This window comes from Leptodactylus fuscus, chromosome 1 (assembly GCF_031893055.1).
Source record: "Leptodactylus fuscus isolate aLepFus1 chromosome 1, aLepFus1.hap2, whole genome shotgun sequence".
NCBI lineage: Eukaryota > Metazoa > Chordata > Amphibia > Anura > Leptodactylidae > Leptodactylus > Leptodactylus fuscus.
This window is the reverse complement of record NC_134265.1, coordinates 97,606,490-97,623,726: the sequence shown is the minus strand read 5'-3', so window position 1 is coordinate 97,623,726 and position 17,237 is coordinate 97,606,490. Positions and strand designations below refer to the sequence as shown.

Sequence of the window (17,237 nt, the reverse complement as noted above, 5' to 3'; positions counted from 1 at the left end):
TGTGTTTGCGTGGGTTTCCTCCCACACTCCAAAGACATACTTGTAGGGAATATAGATTGTGAACCCTATATGGGACAATGACTGACAAGGTCTATAAAATGCTGCAGAATATGATGGTGCTATGCAAGTAAGCTAAATAGTCTGCCTGTAATAGTACCCCATACTGTTCAAAATCAAAAGCTCATTCTAATGAGGCTGTATTAATTGTGAATATCTAGAATACAGTACAGATTCTGCTATATACTCAATAAAAGTGTGGATATTTTTCAGGATGGACACAATTTCTCTTTGTCTCTCAGAGAAAACCAAGCACAGCAGCAGCATTTATGCATGACTAACTCCATGCAGCTTATATGATAAAAAATAGAAACTGTATATTTGGGTAAAGCTTTATGGATAGACTAGCCTCTGCCCGCGAACTTCGTCTGCGTGTTGTTGGCATCGATGATCCGCCTATATTCAGAAAATTGCTGCCGTCAATGGTTCACCTGCTCCAGCGTTTCAGCAGCTGTCAAGCTGGCCTGCCGCTGAACTTGTTCCTCACCCATGCCTGTGATTATTCCAGCATCTCAACAGCTCGCTGGGACGCCATATAATGAGTGTGTTGTTGGCATCGATGATCCCCCTCAGCTCCGCTGGAGGAGTAGTCTGTTGACTTCTGGCTACCTTCATAGCTCTCGCTGTTTTAGACAAAATAGATTTTCTTTTTTCTGGCATGTTTAAAATTGGCAAACTGCCAATTTGGATTAAATGGGTTTTTCCATGTCAGTGTCTCTGCACTGGAGCAGATCAGATAATATGCAAAAGAGAGATAACAGACCAGGCTTTATCAGCAAACTCCAATTAGTTGAGATACTACTGCTGGCAAGAGCAGTTTAATATAGTATATAAACATAAATTCACAATAGTTGTGAAGTCATGTCATTTACTAGGGATTAAAAAGTAGCCTGTGTGTTAATCTAGGTTACAAACTACGTGCCAAATTTCATCCAATTCCATTCAGCTATTTTTGCGCGATTGCGTAACAAACATACAAACACACATCCAAACTTTTACATTTATAATATTAGTAGGATTCTGATGTTTGTACAAGTCAATATGAAATTACATAAAAGGTTACATTAACACTGGAATGATGGAATAGGCTTCATAATAATAATAATAATAATAATAATAATAATAATAATATTTGCCCAATACAGCTTATCAAATAATATGTAATGAAATAATTATTTCATTATAATGTGATCACTTGTATCACCTTCTAGGGTTATACTGGATTTATTAATTGCAAGAACCAAACAGCTTAAAGCCAATGAAGAAATAATCATTCAATACAGAAGTAGGGATTTTAATGCAACATATACCATTTAATATACATACAATGCATTCTTATACTGTAGTCAAATTTGTAAAAATAGGTGACTATCTACACGGAAAGTAAAATACAATATTTTATAGCATTTAAAAGCAATCACAACTTGTTAGAAAGAGCAATGCTAAATAGAATGTCCAAGAGGAGTTGAAGGCTAGAGCTACATTTAGATTTCAGACCAAAACAATAAAAATCACTGTTATAACCCTGTCCATAGGAATGCACTGAGTAGCTTCAAAAATCCTGGCAGTCAAGTGAATTGCTAGCAATTTCTTTTTGCCCGATGCTGGGATTTTTCTGCAATTTTAAAGTAGTAGCTACTGGTTTCCTCCATAAAGTATAATGGAATCGCTGATTACTCTATAGAAAGAAATCTTACTACAAGAAGTCTAAATGTAGCCCTAGCCTAAAATCAACAAATGTCAAGGATTTGACCTGATATTCACTTGCCCTTAATAAAACATAACATTGCATTGTTTTGCTTTCCTTTATGTTTTTTGGATTATCCTAGAATGTATATATATAAAAAATTGGTTTTCCAGTCTATTCATTGGTTGCATTAGAAGTTATTCACAAATTCCATAGGCAGTAAGGAGTGCAGCCACAACCGCACACAGTAAAAGACCTGGATTTGTTCACTAGAACAGTAAGGAAGCAGCTAGCCGGTGGGCAAATGGAAAGTTACAAAAAAATAACACCAGGGGTGACCAATAAGCAGCACGATGCAGGGGTAGTGCACTTGGGTTTGGCATAAGAGTCGTCCTGTATGATCCACATTTACCTACATTACAGAAGTACAATTATGTAAAACCTGTAAACAAACAAATCTCACAGTAAAGCAAACACATAAGTAACCAGTGAAAAACATGATAAAAAAACAAAAAAAAAACAACAATTTTTAATGAAACTATTGCATTGCACTTCCTCATGTTAGTAGCCAGAAAGCTAGAAACATTGCAGAATGTAACACTATAGTGCAGCAATTCTAAGGAGTGCAGTCCCTCATTTCTGTTTAGAAGGAGCAGTCACTGGCAGCCACCTGCTGGCAACTTGACAGCTCACAAAAGGGAATGTACTAAAGAGTCCCCTACGTTACATTAACAACTTCTTGAAATATATAGACTGTGTTGTGATCTATATTAGTTGAGAAAGTAATCTGCTATGCATTATATGTAAAGTGAAAAGTGAGAACAATTCGTTCTCGCCCTTTGGACTAAGCTGGTGTTCCAATCTTTTCTTTAAAAAAAAAAAACAAAAAAACAAAACAGTAGGGCACTACTGATCAGGTAGATCAGTGAATAGAAAAGTACCAGAAATCTTGGTCATACAGTAAGTGCCTTGAAATGGTTAATTGAAGAAAATCCCTTAAAATGATTCTGCTGCCAGAATACTATAAGCAGCGTTGTAACTGCTGAAAAGCACTATGGTAAGAGGAGACATGCCTTGCTCAATGTCCTGCACTGTACACTTGTACCTGTTGCCTGAAGGTGGCACAAAGGGTATTCACATAGGCAAGCAAGACATATCACATAGCAGGACAAGGATGTGCCTAAAGAACTTTCTACCACTAACAAGCAGTGCTATGCAGGAAGCCTCATGAGCGGCAAAACCTGACTAGGTCACAGGTAAGTATAGCTCTCACATGATGTACCATATAGTAAAGGTTTCTAGAACATTCTAAGGCAAACTGGCTGTATAGATACTTCCTTATTACCACTGCCATAAAGAGTTAGGTGTCAAATACAGCATAATATGGCTTTTCATGTCTTCTTCAAGTACAATGAATCATTACACAAAGGCTAAACCTTACACATGTGGTCATGTAACATTAAAGGGGTTGACCATTTTACAGTAAAATCTTGTATTGTGGCCTATAGTCCTTGCTTTGTCCTATGTGCTGAACAATACTGTACAAGACCAGCACATATCACATATACAGGGGATGATTCTGCCTGTATCTGTTGGACCAGTTCTATTCTGTGCTGGAGCTGATCAGTACTTGGAGATGTAATGGAAAGCTGGGAAAGAGATTACATTGGAATAATGACATGACTGCCACCATTTTACAACTTATGGATGCCGACGCTCCTGTGTCTTTTTATACGCCACATCAGGGAGGCTTTTAGTGAAACGCTGGGCTATGGAACAGGTATAGTGTCACTTCATGTAACACACCAACACCTTACGCAGTGTTAGAAAATGTTACTGTAAAGTGGCTAACCCCTAGCATTAAAAGTTACCATGGACTGTAAATACGTAAACTGGCCTCATTTCAATATCAATAGGGAGTACAACACTGGCTTTTGATGCCATTAACATGACTGAAGTAACAGACAGATTAGATAGATAGATAGATAGATAGATAGATAGATAGATAGATAGATAGATAGATAGATAGATAGATAGATAGATATTGTTTTTTGATGACCAATATTGATCCTTCTACACACAGTATATGTACATTATAATCATGAATCCGTGCACCCTACACAGTCTCTTATGTACAGTGCTCAGTAATTCTGTAGCTCTGGAATATTATGATATAAATCCAGGGATTGTGGGTTAGAAAAAGCCCCGCGGTGAGCCACTTCTCTGCCTGCGATGACTTGCTTAACGGCAACTTCCACCTTCTTCCCACTAATAGTGTACTGGAAAACAAACAATCCAATGGTTACTTCATATTACACAACAAATGACTATACGGAGATATAGATGCATACAGAGAATACAATGTGAGAGATTTAAGTTTGCATTTCTTTCTTTCATCACTATGATAGTTTTGCTGCTGGGTCTTACCCAGCACTGCTGGAGTCTGAGGCCACATGTTGTGGAAAGATGCATTTTTTTTGTCACAGATTTGGGGGGGGGGGGGGGGTTAGCCAAAGCCAGAGGAGGATTTAGCAGTAGGTAGAACTATAAGCTTCCTTTCCAAGTCACTCTTGGGCCAAAAAAAACCCAGCAAGACACACAGCAAAACGTGCGGCTTCAAACCAAAGGGGTTTTCCATCACATCCACAGGGCTGACTGACACATCATGACATATTAACCAGTATGTCGCCAAACAGCTAATTGTGACAGGAATGCACCTCACTGGAGGACATGGCATCAAGCAAACCGATGAACATAACTGGGGTTGGAGAGCAGAACAAAAGCCGTGAAAGAATGGTTAGAAATGTAAATCTGTTATTTTAGCATTTTTGTCCTAAAAACAATGATCAGGTTACATGAAACTATTTAAAGGCAGTATATCACTAGGAAATGTACTCTCTCACCCATCACAGTACCTTACAGGGAACACCATGCTTACCGCCATCACACCTTTACATAGTTCAGTAGACGCACTATTTACTTGCGCAAGCCATTTTCAGAAATAGGTACATTTTTGCACCAGTGTGAATTAACCTCTTAAGTCACCAGAAAGTCAATTTAATTAAATTGTGTCCCTCTTTTAATAATTGGTTTTTAGAGGAACAGCAGCACAATGACATCACCCTGTAAATTCACTAGATTCTGGCCCTGAAATACATGCCCAAGGCAAACATGTGGGTCTACATATGAAAGCGGAATAAATCAACAACAATCAAGTGGCATGTTCATTATCATTCTCCATAGTCCTCTCTCAGGAGGCTTCCTATGAAATTAAGCGCCATTTTCTACCAATTATCCTTTCCAAGCATACCCATAAAATCTGCTGTTCTCTTCACCGTTTAAGACAATATTGAAAATTACACTGAAAAAACCCTCTTAAAATACCATCTAAAAGTAAAGTAACCAATTTAAGACACATACATAATTAGTTTTCAAGAGAAAAATGGTAAAAGCCTGAAACGAAATCAACATGTGAAAAACAAGGAATTCACCTGGGACCTCCCAAAGTGAATAAAGTAAAATAGAAAGTTATGAAACAAGCAGAAATAAAGACATTCTCCTTCCCACAGATACATTAAGGAAAGCTTAGGAATGCATATCAGTCTCCACTGCTCTCTGCCAAACTCATAGTTCCTTACATTAAATCTAGTGAGGCAGCATTATGTTAAATCCTGTTTTTCAGATGCTTATGACTTATGGGAAAAACGACTCAGATCATGATGAAACTTGGCAGTTCTATAAGCATTCAAGGTCACAATTCTTTTCCAAACTTTCATAACGTTTTGCTTGGTAGGTTTTTTTCCCCACAATTCTCCCTTGGATGTATTAACACTATCACAGCTGGAATATATTGCACAACAACAAGAAACAATTTAGGACTATGAATACTAGACATTACTAGCTATGTACTAGAACATAGTGTAAGACGATGGCTGGTCAGGTAATGGAGCGGGTGTACATCTTGCCCAGACTACTCAGGTGGGTGAGATGAGAAAACTCCAGGAATGTTTGTTCTCAGACGACAACTTTCGTCTGCTGAGCATTTTGGTAAATGTACAGTATTGGGCTGGATTTTTAGGAATGGCAGGTAGGTTGGTAGTGGGACCTGTCATTCCACCCTCCTCCAGTCCACACTTTGTGGATGTTCCAGCAGCGACTCAGCTGCAGAGAGTCTCCTCGTCAAGGAGGCTTAAGAAGCCAGCACCAGCAGCAACACTTGGGCAGAGTTTGGCTGGAGAGCAAACAGAGAGGTCATATTTTTGGAGCGGTGTCCTGAATGATTCTACTGGCTTTTTGGATTTCTGTGATTGTAGGTGAGGTAACCTATTCTATGTTTAGTTAGAGCCTAGCCGGGCAGGTATTTATTTTTGTATATAGTTTCCTTTTGTTGCTGCACTACCTTTTTTGAGTGAAAATAAAACTCTACTATTGTTTTGGACTAAAGAAACTGGACTTGTGTGTCTATGCCACCCCACCTAGCAACCTCAGACCCTGACAATAGTAACTCGAAGGCTGGGCATGTAATACATTTATAGACGTATATGTTACAGCTCACGCATACCAGGTTTAATGCGCACTTTTTTTTGGTAACAGTGTATCATCCCTGGTTTCCTCTGACCCATATCTTCAAATGAATTGACAGAGCTGCAGGGGCACAAGTATAGGACCTCCTCCATATTAATTGGCTCATCAATCCGGCCCAGACACAACTGCAAAAAACTGTGTTTGGGCCCATTGACATATACAAAATAAATGGGATGGCTACAGAAATTTCTAATCTGCCACGTGTGAATATACTCTATATGCTTCAAGAACAACCAATGAACCACATAAATAAGATTGTACACCATACAGAATTCACACTCAATGTCCAAATGTAAGCAAGTGCCAACCTATGTCTTAATAACCATGCTATATAGTGGCTAAAAAGGCAGAACTAACAGCAAAGTACAGTATATAGCATCTAGACATACCCTATAGAGTGGCCAATACTTAACATGCTAGACGGTGATGACTGGGCCTCAGTGGTGGCTGAAGATGAGGCCAAAATTACAAATATCACGCAATGTATATAAAGATATGGTCAGATCAAGTTTTTGTGATCCTAAATGCAGATGCCAAAGAATGATCTAAAGCTAGTATAAATATAGAATAGTCCTATGAAAGTTACTTCCGCAGCCATACCAAACCAACTAGCAGGCACCTGACAGTTTGAGATGTTCAGGTCTAGATCATTACCAACTACACCATTTTCACTATGGTAAAGTCATAAAGGTTGCTAAACCAAGTACCTGTTGCACACTAAAGTTTATTTGCTAGTCCAATACCACAGCCCCAAACCAAAATAGGTATCCAATGATGTTGTTGCATTCCCAAAGATTGTGCTTACTTCAATAGTGTATTCAGTAGAAGTCTGTAGAAAAGGAATTGGTTTTAAAGGCAGTCTACCACCTCCCCAAGTATGTTCAATTGCCATCACTATGTTACAGAGCACATTTCAAAGAAAAACAACGTATCTCTGTTATGTATGCCACTTTTATAGACTTGGAGAAAAAAAAAAACTTTGAAGTTTTATGAAAATGAGGAAGTCAGTGCACTGAGGGCGGGTCTTCAGCTCCTAGGAGTACTGCTCTTGCTACTCAGACCCCTACCATCTCCTGCCTGTGCCACCCCATGCAGTAAGAGTTGATCCATCCACTGCTATGACACCACCCTCCCTACATTGCACAAAGGGACTAGGCTGCCCTTAGTGCACTAACTGCCTCATTTCCAATTAATGTCAATGTGTTTTTCTCCACAAAAATATGATATTTATCACTAAAATGGGTGCTTTAACATGGTGGTAGCAGTTGAATATGCTTGGGGGAGATGAGAGATTCACTTTAATGTTCAGAGAAGAGCTGACAGAATAAAAAGCTAAAAAACAAAAAATATATGTTGCAATTTGCAAATTTTGTCCTAAACATCTAATCTCTTGTGGGTTTTGTCAGCAGTGATCTACTTACCGGAATGTCTTTTGTTTCAAGGATCAGAGCTGGCACGTGCCTGGCAGACAGTGCTACACGGATAGAGTCCCTTATCCTTTTTACCAGATCATTGTTAAAGGTGTAGTTAGTGTTCATTTTAAGGAAAAGAATCACCCTTTCCTCCCCGTCTTTATTATACTGGGGGACACACAGACTGTCTGAGACATCCTCAAATGATTCAACTGCAACAAGAAAAAGAAAACATTTATTACTGGTCCATATGATTCCAACTCACGTCCTTGCCATCAATACACTGGACATACTGGGGGAGAATTCTGGCTCATTTTCCCTGTGTAGGTTAGCAATAAAGGGTTGTGGCCTAAAATGCAACACTGTGCGTAGCAATATGTGATGTAGTGTTAGGTCCAGTTCATATCTGCATTTGGGTTTCCATTCGGGGGTCTACTTGGGGATCCCTGAACAGAAACCTAATCCACATTAAAAAAAAGCAGTTACCTAAGGAAACTATAATGGGGTCTGTGTGGTTTCTGCAGAAAAAATGCAGAGAGAGAAGTGCTGCTTGCAGGACTTTTCTCTCCGCTTTTTCATGCGGAGAGAGGAACGGAATGGCACAAACACACATATGAACCAGGCCTTAGACAAAAGGGTATGGTGAATATTTCTATATAAGCTAACATGAACCATCCTGATAAACCAAGCAATCTAAATATGTGCCAAGTTTAAGTTAATGCTGCCTAGATAAGTCTCATATGTTTCGCAAGTCATTGTCTTATATTAGTTTATTCTGCTCTACTATTCTTCCAAGCATCTGAACTTTCTTGTGCTTGGCTTTCCTACTACTTAAAATGCGGTTGCAGCTCAATAAGGTTTTTCCAATAATGAGTATATGACCTGATCTATCCTCTAAGCCCCAGTAATAAGTAGCAGTTAATGTCTGATGGAGACGCGTAAAAGGGAATTGGAGGGGAGCAGTGGGAGTCTAATCTGTATCCATTCAGGAGACGTAATAATGGCTTTGTTAGCATAGCCAGTCAGCAGCCGAATGTTGAGAATGTGTTTAATTAGCAAGTCCCAGTAGTGAACTTCTGCATTACAAGTCCTGGCTACACATTAGTCATTTCTTCCCACTTAAAATTCTGACAGTTTCTTATTTTACTACCTCCTCTTTACCATTATGTAGGAAATTAACCTATTCACTGGCTGGTGGGACTCAGGGAAATGTTGATATTGTAGACACTGGGTAACTATACCTATATTGTAGATTTCGGAGCTTCCAAATCGTACCCCATTAGGATTCAATGTTCCATCACTGCAAAGTTAAAGTAAAGAGGTGTTAAAATATGTGCACTAGAAATAGACATTTACAATCTTTCCACTGTGGTGATCATACAGGGCGTTTTCACTTTAAAACACAGGTCTAAAACTGGAATAAGTTTCCACTGGTGCTTAAAGGGGTTGTCCAGTATCAGCAAATGTTATTGTTTGTATAATGAATAGTTCTATAATAGTCCGACTCCAGGTGGCTACTCTCTGGAGACCAGCTTTATCAGTGGACCTGGAAATCTTTATGGTAAGAGTTGGTGATGGGTGGCTACCATAGGAAAAACTGGGACTCTTGACATGCATGGCCATGTCCAATTTGCATATTGATTAAAAGTTGATTTTCTCGCCAACAAGATTGCACTTTGACAAAAAAAAAGCCAGCATGTAAGTGGTTAAGAAGCGATCTTTGTGCTGGTAGACTCCTTAAACCACTTCCAGACCGCACATAGAACAAGGCAACCACTTTCCGAACGTTTATAGTCTGACAGGATGTACCGGTAAGTCCAATCAGAACACAGCAGCTGCACGAGATAGTGCAGCTGCTGAAACTGGGAGCCGGCTGTAATTTCAGCCCGAGCTCCCAGAGAGAAGGCAGGGCCGCCCTCTGACCCTGCGGTCACGTGATCCTACAGGACCCAGTTCAGCTCTATTAGTCTTATAACAGTGTGCAGGAGGCTGTATTCCTTCTGCAACTGGGGTTAAATGTACCAGCCCCTGTTGCAGGGAAAGTCAGTCTCTAATACAAAAAAAAAAAAAAAAAAAGTGATCAGATGTCCCCATATGTCTACTATGACCTTATGGGGACACAATCAAAAAAAAAAAAAAAAAAAAAAAAAAAAAAAAAAAAAAGGGGGGGTGTTATTAAAAAAAAAAAAGTAAATAAAAAAAATAAATAAATAAATATGCCAATAAAACGCCATAATTAAAGCTTATTGCCCCACCCTGATGACACCATATAAAATAAATAATGTGTTAAATTTAAAAAAAAAAAAAAGGTGAAACAATTTCCCTCCTGTTTTGTTTAATTTTCCCAAATATATATATATATATATATATATATATATATATATATATATATATATATATATATATATATATATATAAAAATTAACACATTCAAAAATAAAAACAATATAAAAATAAAGCCCTGTGTGTCCCCAAAAAGAGACAAAAATTAGTTGAATGAGACATGAGAAAAATATTTTACAGCGCTCAAATCCGCACAAACCAAATAAACCTAAAAAGTGTCTGGCCCTGGACTAGAAATTGGCCCAGTACTGAAGTGGTTAATGCACATCAGAACTATTCAGCCCCAGGCTCGGACTGGCCCACCGGTGTACCGGGGAATCCACCGGTGGGCCCCCGAGCCCTGACTTAAAGTTTTGATTTTTACCAATGCAGATGCATTGGTCGGGGCCCGATCGGGATGGCCAGGGGCCCCAACCGGGCACCTGGCCAATGCATCTGCCTCCACACACAGGGGCCCCCATTAGCTGATGCTGAAGAAGTACACATCGGAGGACAACGTGTCTTTCTTCAGCATCAGCTAATGGCTTCTCCCTTCACTTACCTGCAGCTGCTGTCCTGTGAGGTCTCCCCTGCTGCACGCACGCACGCACTTCCTCCCCCTCCCCCCTCCTCCTCACACTGAGTCCTGTTACATCGCAGCGTGTGGGGAGGACAGGGAGCCGACTGCTGCTGGAATAGGTGAGTAAACTCTTTGTAAAATCTGTATGTTTAATATGTATATATGTACATTTGTGTAAAGTATGTGTCTTGTATACTATGTGAGTACTGTATGTTTGTATACAGGTATGTGTGAGTATATACTGTATGCTATAATAATGTGTATGTATATATGTGTGTGTGTGTATATATAGCATTCATACAAGTATATATATGACTTATATGGTATATGAATGTATATAAATGTATATGTGCTATAGTATTGTATGTGTATATTGTATTGTATATGTGTGAGTATATATGGTATATGTTTAAGGCCTGGTTCACATCTGCGTTCGGTGATCTGTTTGGGGAGTCTGCATGGGAACCCCCTCCCTCTTCCCCCCGAACGGATTACCAAACGCATTAGCAAGCGGTGTGCAGTGAAAGTACGCGGACCGCATAGACTATAATGGGGTCCGTGTGCTTTCCACGCGGTGTCCGCATGAGTCATGTGGACAGGAAAGTAGATTGTAAAGTACTTTTCTGTCCGCATGTTGTATGCAGACACCGCACAGAAAGCACATGGACCCCATTATAGTCTATGTGTGCTTTCACTACATACCACTTGCTAATGCGTTCGGTAGTCTGTTTGGGAGGGTCCCCATGCGGACTCCCCGAATGGATTACTGAACACAGATGTGAACCAGGCCTGAGTGTGTAGGTATATAGTGAGTGCAATCCCATCCACACATTGCAGAAAAACACACATGGCAGACACACTGCAATTTCCAAAACTGTTGCGGTTTTGGAAATTGCAGCATGTCACTTATATCTACAGAAATACCTGCAGTTTCACTATAGGTATAAGGCTAAGTTCACACGGGGTTTTTTGGTCCGGAACCTGAGGCAGAGGCCGCCTCAGGTTCCGGACCAAAAATCGGGTAGCCGCGACTGGATGCACCGGCATCCAGTCACGCACTCTGCTCCAGATTAGGCCCAATAAATGGGCCTAGATGGGAGGAGGGAGTGTCTTCAGGCTGAATCGCGAGGCGAAACGACCTGAAGAATGAGCACCTCGCTTCTTTTTCTGGGAGCTGGAACAAACCGGCTCCCGGAAAAAAAAAGAACTGACCGGCTCCCATTGATTTCAATGGGAGCCATCTTTTTGGTCAGGATTTTGAGGCAGATACGGCCTCCTGACCAAAAATCCCCGCGTGAACTTACCCTAAAGGAAACAAAGTTCTCAGAGGAAACCTCTGCGGAGTTTCTGCAATAAGCGCTGCAGGAAAAACTGATGTGTTGCCGCCGGGGTTTTTCCCGCAGCGCTTTTTGCTTTGTCTTGCTACATGGGGCTTTAGCCTGACACTAGGTTCACACTAGCGTTCGGCAGTCCGTTCTCAGCTTTCCGTCTTCTGCATGTAGAAGACAGAAAGCTGTCAGACCGAGTGCGGCGGTGTGCGTTTTATGCTCTCCGCCGCAAAACCGTTTAACCGCTAAGGACAGATGAGTATTCTTTTTTTTATTTATTTGTTTTTTTTATTTTACACCTCTCCCACCACATGAGTTGCTCCAATTCCTGGACAACCACTTTAAAGGATGTATCCATCTTTCTAATATTGATGGTCTGTCCTTAGGATAGGCCATCAGTATTACATCTGCGATGATACAACAGCCAGGACCTCTGCAGATCAGCTTTTCCAGGACACTTCAGCTACGGGTAATGGTAACATTTCTAGGAGCCATGCTGTTCACTTGCCATACAGGCTGTAGCAGTAGGTATATGTAGTGCGCATGGTATAGTGCGTGAGTAGCATGGCTCCCAACATGTTATTACCTTTAACCGCCCTGTCTCGGTACCGCTGATCTTCAGGGTCCTGGCGGTGAGCCCCTAGAAACAATTCCACTGGTGGGCCCTAGACATCCCAGTCCGACCCTGTTCAGCCCCCTCCTCCATTTACAGAGGGGGGAAATGACAGGTACAGTAGGTGTAGTAATAGTTATTAAGGGGGGGGGGGTTGAACTGTGATGGGTCATGTCCAATGTATAGCAACCACATATAAAATAGAATCTGCTATGAATAAACAAATATGCAGACATCTTATCAGAACCCCAGGCTGTATGACAACATTTATAGCAAGATAGGGAACAGACAGCAGCAAGTCAAAGGACAGGATGTGAAAAACACAAGCTGCATACAGTGCGATCTCACTTCTAGGTTACCTTACCTGCAGAAAAAAAATAATAAATAAATAAAATACACTGCGTCCTCAAAGTTACCTCAAGCGTGAGTTCTTAAAGGGGACCCGTCTCCTCTCCTCACATCTGGGTTTTAGTAAAATGCTGGGTTCCCCATGAAATAATAATTCTGGAGCATTGCTTTAGGAACTGTTCCATTCCTATTGAAGTTAATGAATACATGGACAACTGGGTGTGAACAGTTGGGGGTGTGTCTCTTCAGGTTCACACTGTTCAATCAATGTGAAGGGAAACACCCCTTTGTTAAACACCCCTTTGCTCCATCATTGGGAAAAGTCTTTTTTAGCTAAGCACATACTTGCATGACCTTTAGAAAGGCTATTCCACACCTACCTTTTGTATGTAAATCACCTCAGTTTTTGAGCACCCCAGAATTCTTATCAAGCACTGTCTGCTGTGTGTACAGCACAGGCTGCTGATGACTCATCTCCCTGCTCTCATATACACAGCAGAGAGCTCGCTGAGACTTCCGGTGCTCATGGAGGCTAATTAGCATTTGTATAAAAACGGGCTCATTCAAAAACTGCTGAGACGATTTGCATACAAAAGGTAGGTGTGGAATAGCCTAAAGCCTATGCAAGTATGTGCTTAGTTAAAAATTACTTTTCCCAATGATAGAGCCCCTTTAATACTGAATAATGACAGCTGGGTGCTACCATTCATCTTGACAGAGAAACATGACAATGCAAGTTATAAGAAACAATGATTCAAATTTTTTTTTAATGAGAAATCCAAGTTTTTGCTCAAACGGACAAGTCAGAAGAACCTACAGAAAATCTGCTTTAGGTTTTTGAAGTAGAAGGTGGCAGTTATTACATATTTTATATAATATACATTTATATAGTATATTTAGAATATATTTTATAACGGAAATTGGCACCTTCCTCACCTCCATCAGCCTGGTTAACTCTACCCCCAGGCCTTCTAAAGGTTCACAAACCTCATCAGTCTCCCCACAAAGAAAAAACAAAACAAAACACACAGCTCCAGTCAGTGATTCAGGGGCACAACATGCTTTACTAACCCCCGGCAGGCCTAGATACGGTTTTTTAGCTGCAGGGATGTCATAGTATCACAAACTGTATCACCAGCACCTAATAATAAAAGTGCTGTAAGACTTGTCCTTCAGTGGCAACTGCTTTAATATTGAAATTAAACATTGATTTCAGGATCATGCCAGAAATACACACCTGCGTCCCAGCATAACAATCCCTCCTGTTTTTGGATTTATTTTGCAGTAGTCTCCATGGGCCCATATACCTATAATACAAGACATGGTTATAGTAGAACTGTTCATTCTAGTTCTAAAATAGTCACATTATATGCACTGTTAGCTTGCCAGCTAAATAAATACAGATAGGCTGGGGAGGCTCTGAACGCTACATTGTGTGGATGGATATTACATTGTGTGGATGTGATGTTTATAATATCCTGTTGACTACAATGCAATAGGAAATTTTAAGGGCATCATCACCTAGAACTGGTGTTTTCTATGAGATTTGTCTCCTATTAGCTTCCGTGTTGTAAAACACATGCTGGGAAAATGCATGTAAAAATGATCGCTACAGGGCTCAAAACTCTGAGGGCCTATTTGTACCTTGTATAGAGGGCCTATTTGTACCTTGTATGATCAACATACAAAACTGTTTTGCCATGCTTTTAACTGCAGAAATAGCAGCATCCCATATTTAACTATAATATGACTGTTTTTAATACAGAAGGAGCTAGAAATAGTGGGAGATGAATACGCAGTGGGGAGCTGGAGCACACAGGAAGACCCCGGTCAGATTCCACTCTGTACTACAGAGACACAAGCACCACCACAGTAGGGGTCCTACAGCAGAAAGAAGAAATCTGACACATCTCATCCTGAATAGAACGGACCTCAAACCAAAACATTTGTAGAGGATTTGAAAAGCACAGAATATTATATAGAGGATACAGCAAAATAGCACCAGCTTGTGAAATGGATAAGAGAATAATGATTATAAGGGACATAACTGTATGTATTATCGAGTTCTTCTCTATGTGAAGCATAATATTCTAGTATATTCTAATTCCTGTCCTCGAGTCTTAAGATTCTTGAGTTATTCTTCACGCTATAACACTTGGTACACCTGCTTCTCGCATCATTAAGACTAGATTTTCCATTGCCTGTTGGTCAAACACGACCACTCACACCTCTATAGGGATTGTAATTACAGATGATAGCCCGGACTTCCAGCATATGTTTCTCTATTACGTCTCAGTCTTAATGGGATACCTGGGAATTTGGAGAAATAAGCTTTCTGGTATTTGCTGCCATCTTCATCATTCCAGAAGTGTGTGGGCTGAGATGGTAATGGAATGATACAAACCAGCTCCCCGCTTTCTCCCCACACCGCCTTTCCTGAAGAACATGGAGAGAATTAAAGGGGAGATATGAACATCAATCTGTAAAATTACATGAGCACAATATTAGGACTATGCTGAGCAGAATAAGAACTATATAGATTACCCACTTGTATGTTACTCTGAGACCTGCTGCCGCCTATTACCGATCTACAAATCTTAACTCTTTTTTTTCCCCCTAGTAACTACTAAATTAGAACTACGCAGACCGGCTTTATTTATTCAGATGTGTCTGTGTGCTATGTAAATTTGGTGGCATCTGCGTATCCGATTCACAGATTGAAGGTTCTGGAGAAGAATGTTTAGTGTGACCCACTTAATTAAGTGTATTCATTGCAAACCTGGCATTGACACCTTCACAGGGGCGTGGAATGGATTGACACAACAAACGCAAAACTATTACACTGTGCCTTGTTCTGTCAGAGATGCACATTATTAACCATGTGGTGACCCAAGTTCTTTATCATTCTTGGAGTTATATTTATTATCCAAACATATTATATGTGTGCATGCCATTTTTATCTTCCATTCACTTCTCTCAGTTGCACTGTGCATACACTTTCTTCTGGTGTGTGTTTTTTTTGTTTTGCTTTTGTAGGCTTATGTGAATGGTTTTGCTGCTCTCATTTTTTCTGGAAGTATTATATTGTATAGTATTATATTGTTTCACTCACTGTATCATTGGCATAGGGCAGTGATACAATAAGTGAAGAGTTACTAGTAGTTATTATTATTATTATTATTATTATTATTATTGTTGTTTATTTATATAGCACCATTAATTCCATTTGGGGGTTACATACAATACACAAAATATACAGGTAGATATAATACTAACAAATGACCGACTGGCACAGTGGGGTAGAGGGCCCTGCCTGCGAGGGCTTGCAATCTATGGGGGAAGAGGGTTAGAGACAAAAGGAGAGGAGGGAGACAGTTCAAATGGTGGTGTGGTGCTAGTGTTATATGAGGTTGTAGGCCTTCATGAATAGGTGAGTCTTCAGGGCCTTCTTGAATCCTGTGATTGTGGGGATCAGTCTTATGTGTCTTGGTAAGGAGTTCCAGAGTATGGGGGATGCACGGGAGAAATCTTGGAGACGGTTGTGTGAGGAGCGGATGAGGCCAAAGCGGAGTAAGAGGTCATTGGAGGATCTTAGGTTACGTGTGGGCAGGTAGTGGGAGATTAGTTCAGAGATATATGTAGGGGACAGGTTGTGGATCGCTTTGTATGTTAACATCAATAGCTTGAACTCAATTCGCTGGGCAATAGGTAGCCAGTGGAGGGACTGGCAGAGGAGAGCAGCCGATGAAGATCAGAGGGTGAGGTGAATTAAACGAGCAGAGCAGTTTAAGGTGGACTGGAGGGGGCGAGGGTGTTTGCTGGGAGTCCATGGAGAAAGGTGTTCCAGTAGTCTAAGCGGGAGATTATGAGGCCTGGACGAGCATCTTGGTAGTTTCAGGGCTGAGGAAGGACCGGATTCGATGGATGTTCTTGAGTTGGAGGCCGCAGGAGGTGTTGAGGGTTTGAACGTGTGACTTGAAGGATAGGTCAGAGTCCAGGGTTACCCCAAGACAACAGGCATGTGGGACAGGAGAAAGTGGGGTTCCGTTAACTTTGATAGATGGGTCAGGTGGAGGGGCCATACGGGGTGGGGTGAAAATGATGAACTCTGTTTTCTCCATGTTCAGTTTGAGAAAGCGGGAAGAGAGGAAGGAGGCTACGGCCGCTAAGCAAACTGGAACTCTGGCCAGCAGGGAGGTAATGTCTGGTCCAGAGATGTATATTTGGGTGTCATCGGCATAGCAATGGTATTAAAAACCATGATTCTATGAGTTGGCCCAGGCCAAGGGTGTAGATGGAGAACAGA

The 17,237-nt window shown here is 40.7% G+C and overlaps 1 protein-coding gene across 1 annotated transcript in view; it reads right to left on the bottom strand.

Annotated features, from left to right (window-relative positions):
- Positions 1 to 3,779: 3,779 nt before the first annotated feature.
- Positions 3,780 to 17,237, bottom strand: part of AACS (acetoacetyl-CoA synthetase) — a 66,639-nt gene continuing 53,181 nt past the window's right edge. The window contains exons 14-18 of the mRNA XM_075274953.1: positions 15,242 to 15,367; positions 14,169 to 14,238; positions 8,982 to 9,040; positions 7,750 to 7,952; positions 3,780 to 4,023 (exon numbers count right to left, since the gene is read on the bottom strand). Coding sequence (XP_075131054.1) covers positions 3,886 to 4,023; positions 7,750 to 7,952; positions 8,982 to 9,040; positions 14,169 to 14,238; positions 15,242 to 15,367 — 596 coding nt within the window. The 3' untranslated portion in view covers positions 3,780 to 3,885. The remainder of the gene's footprint in view (positions 4,024 to 7,749; positions 7,953 to 8,981; positions 9,041 to 14,168; positions 14,239 to 15,241; positions 15,368 to 17,237) is intronic.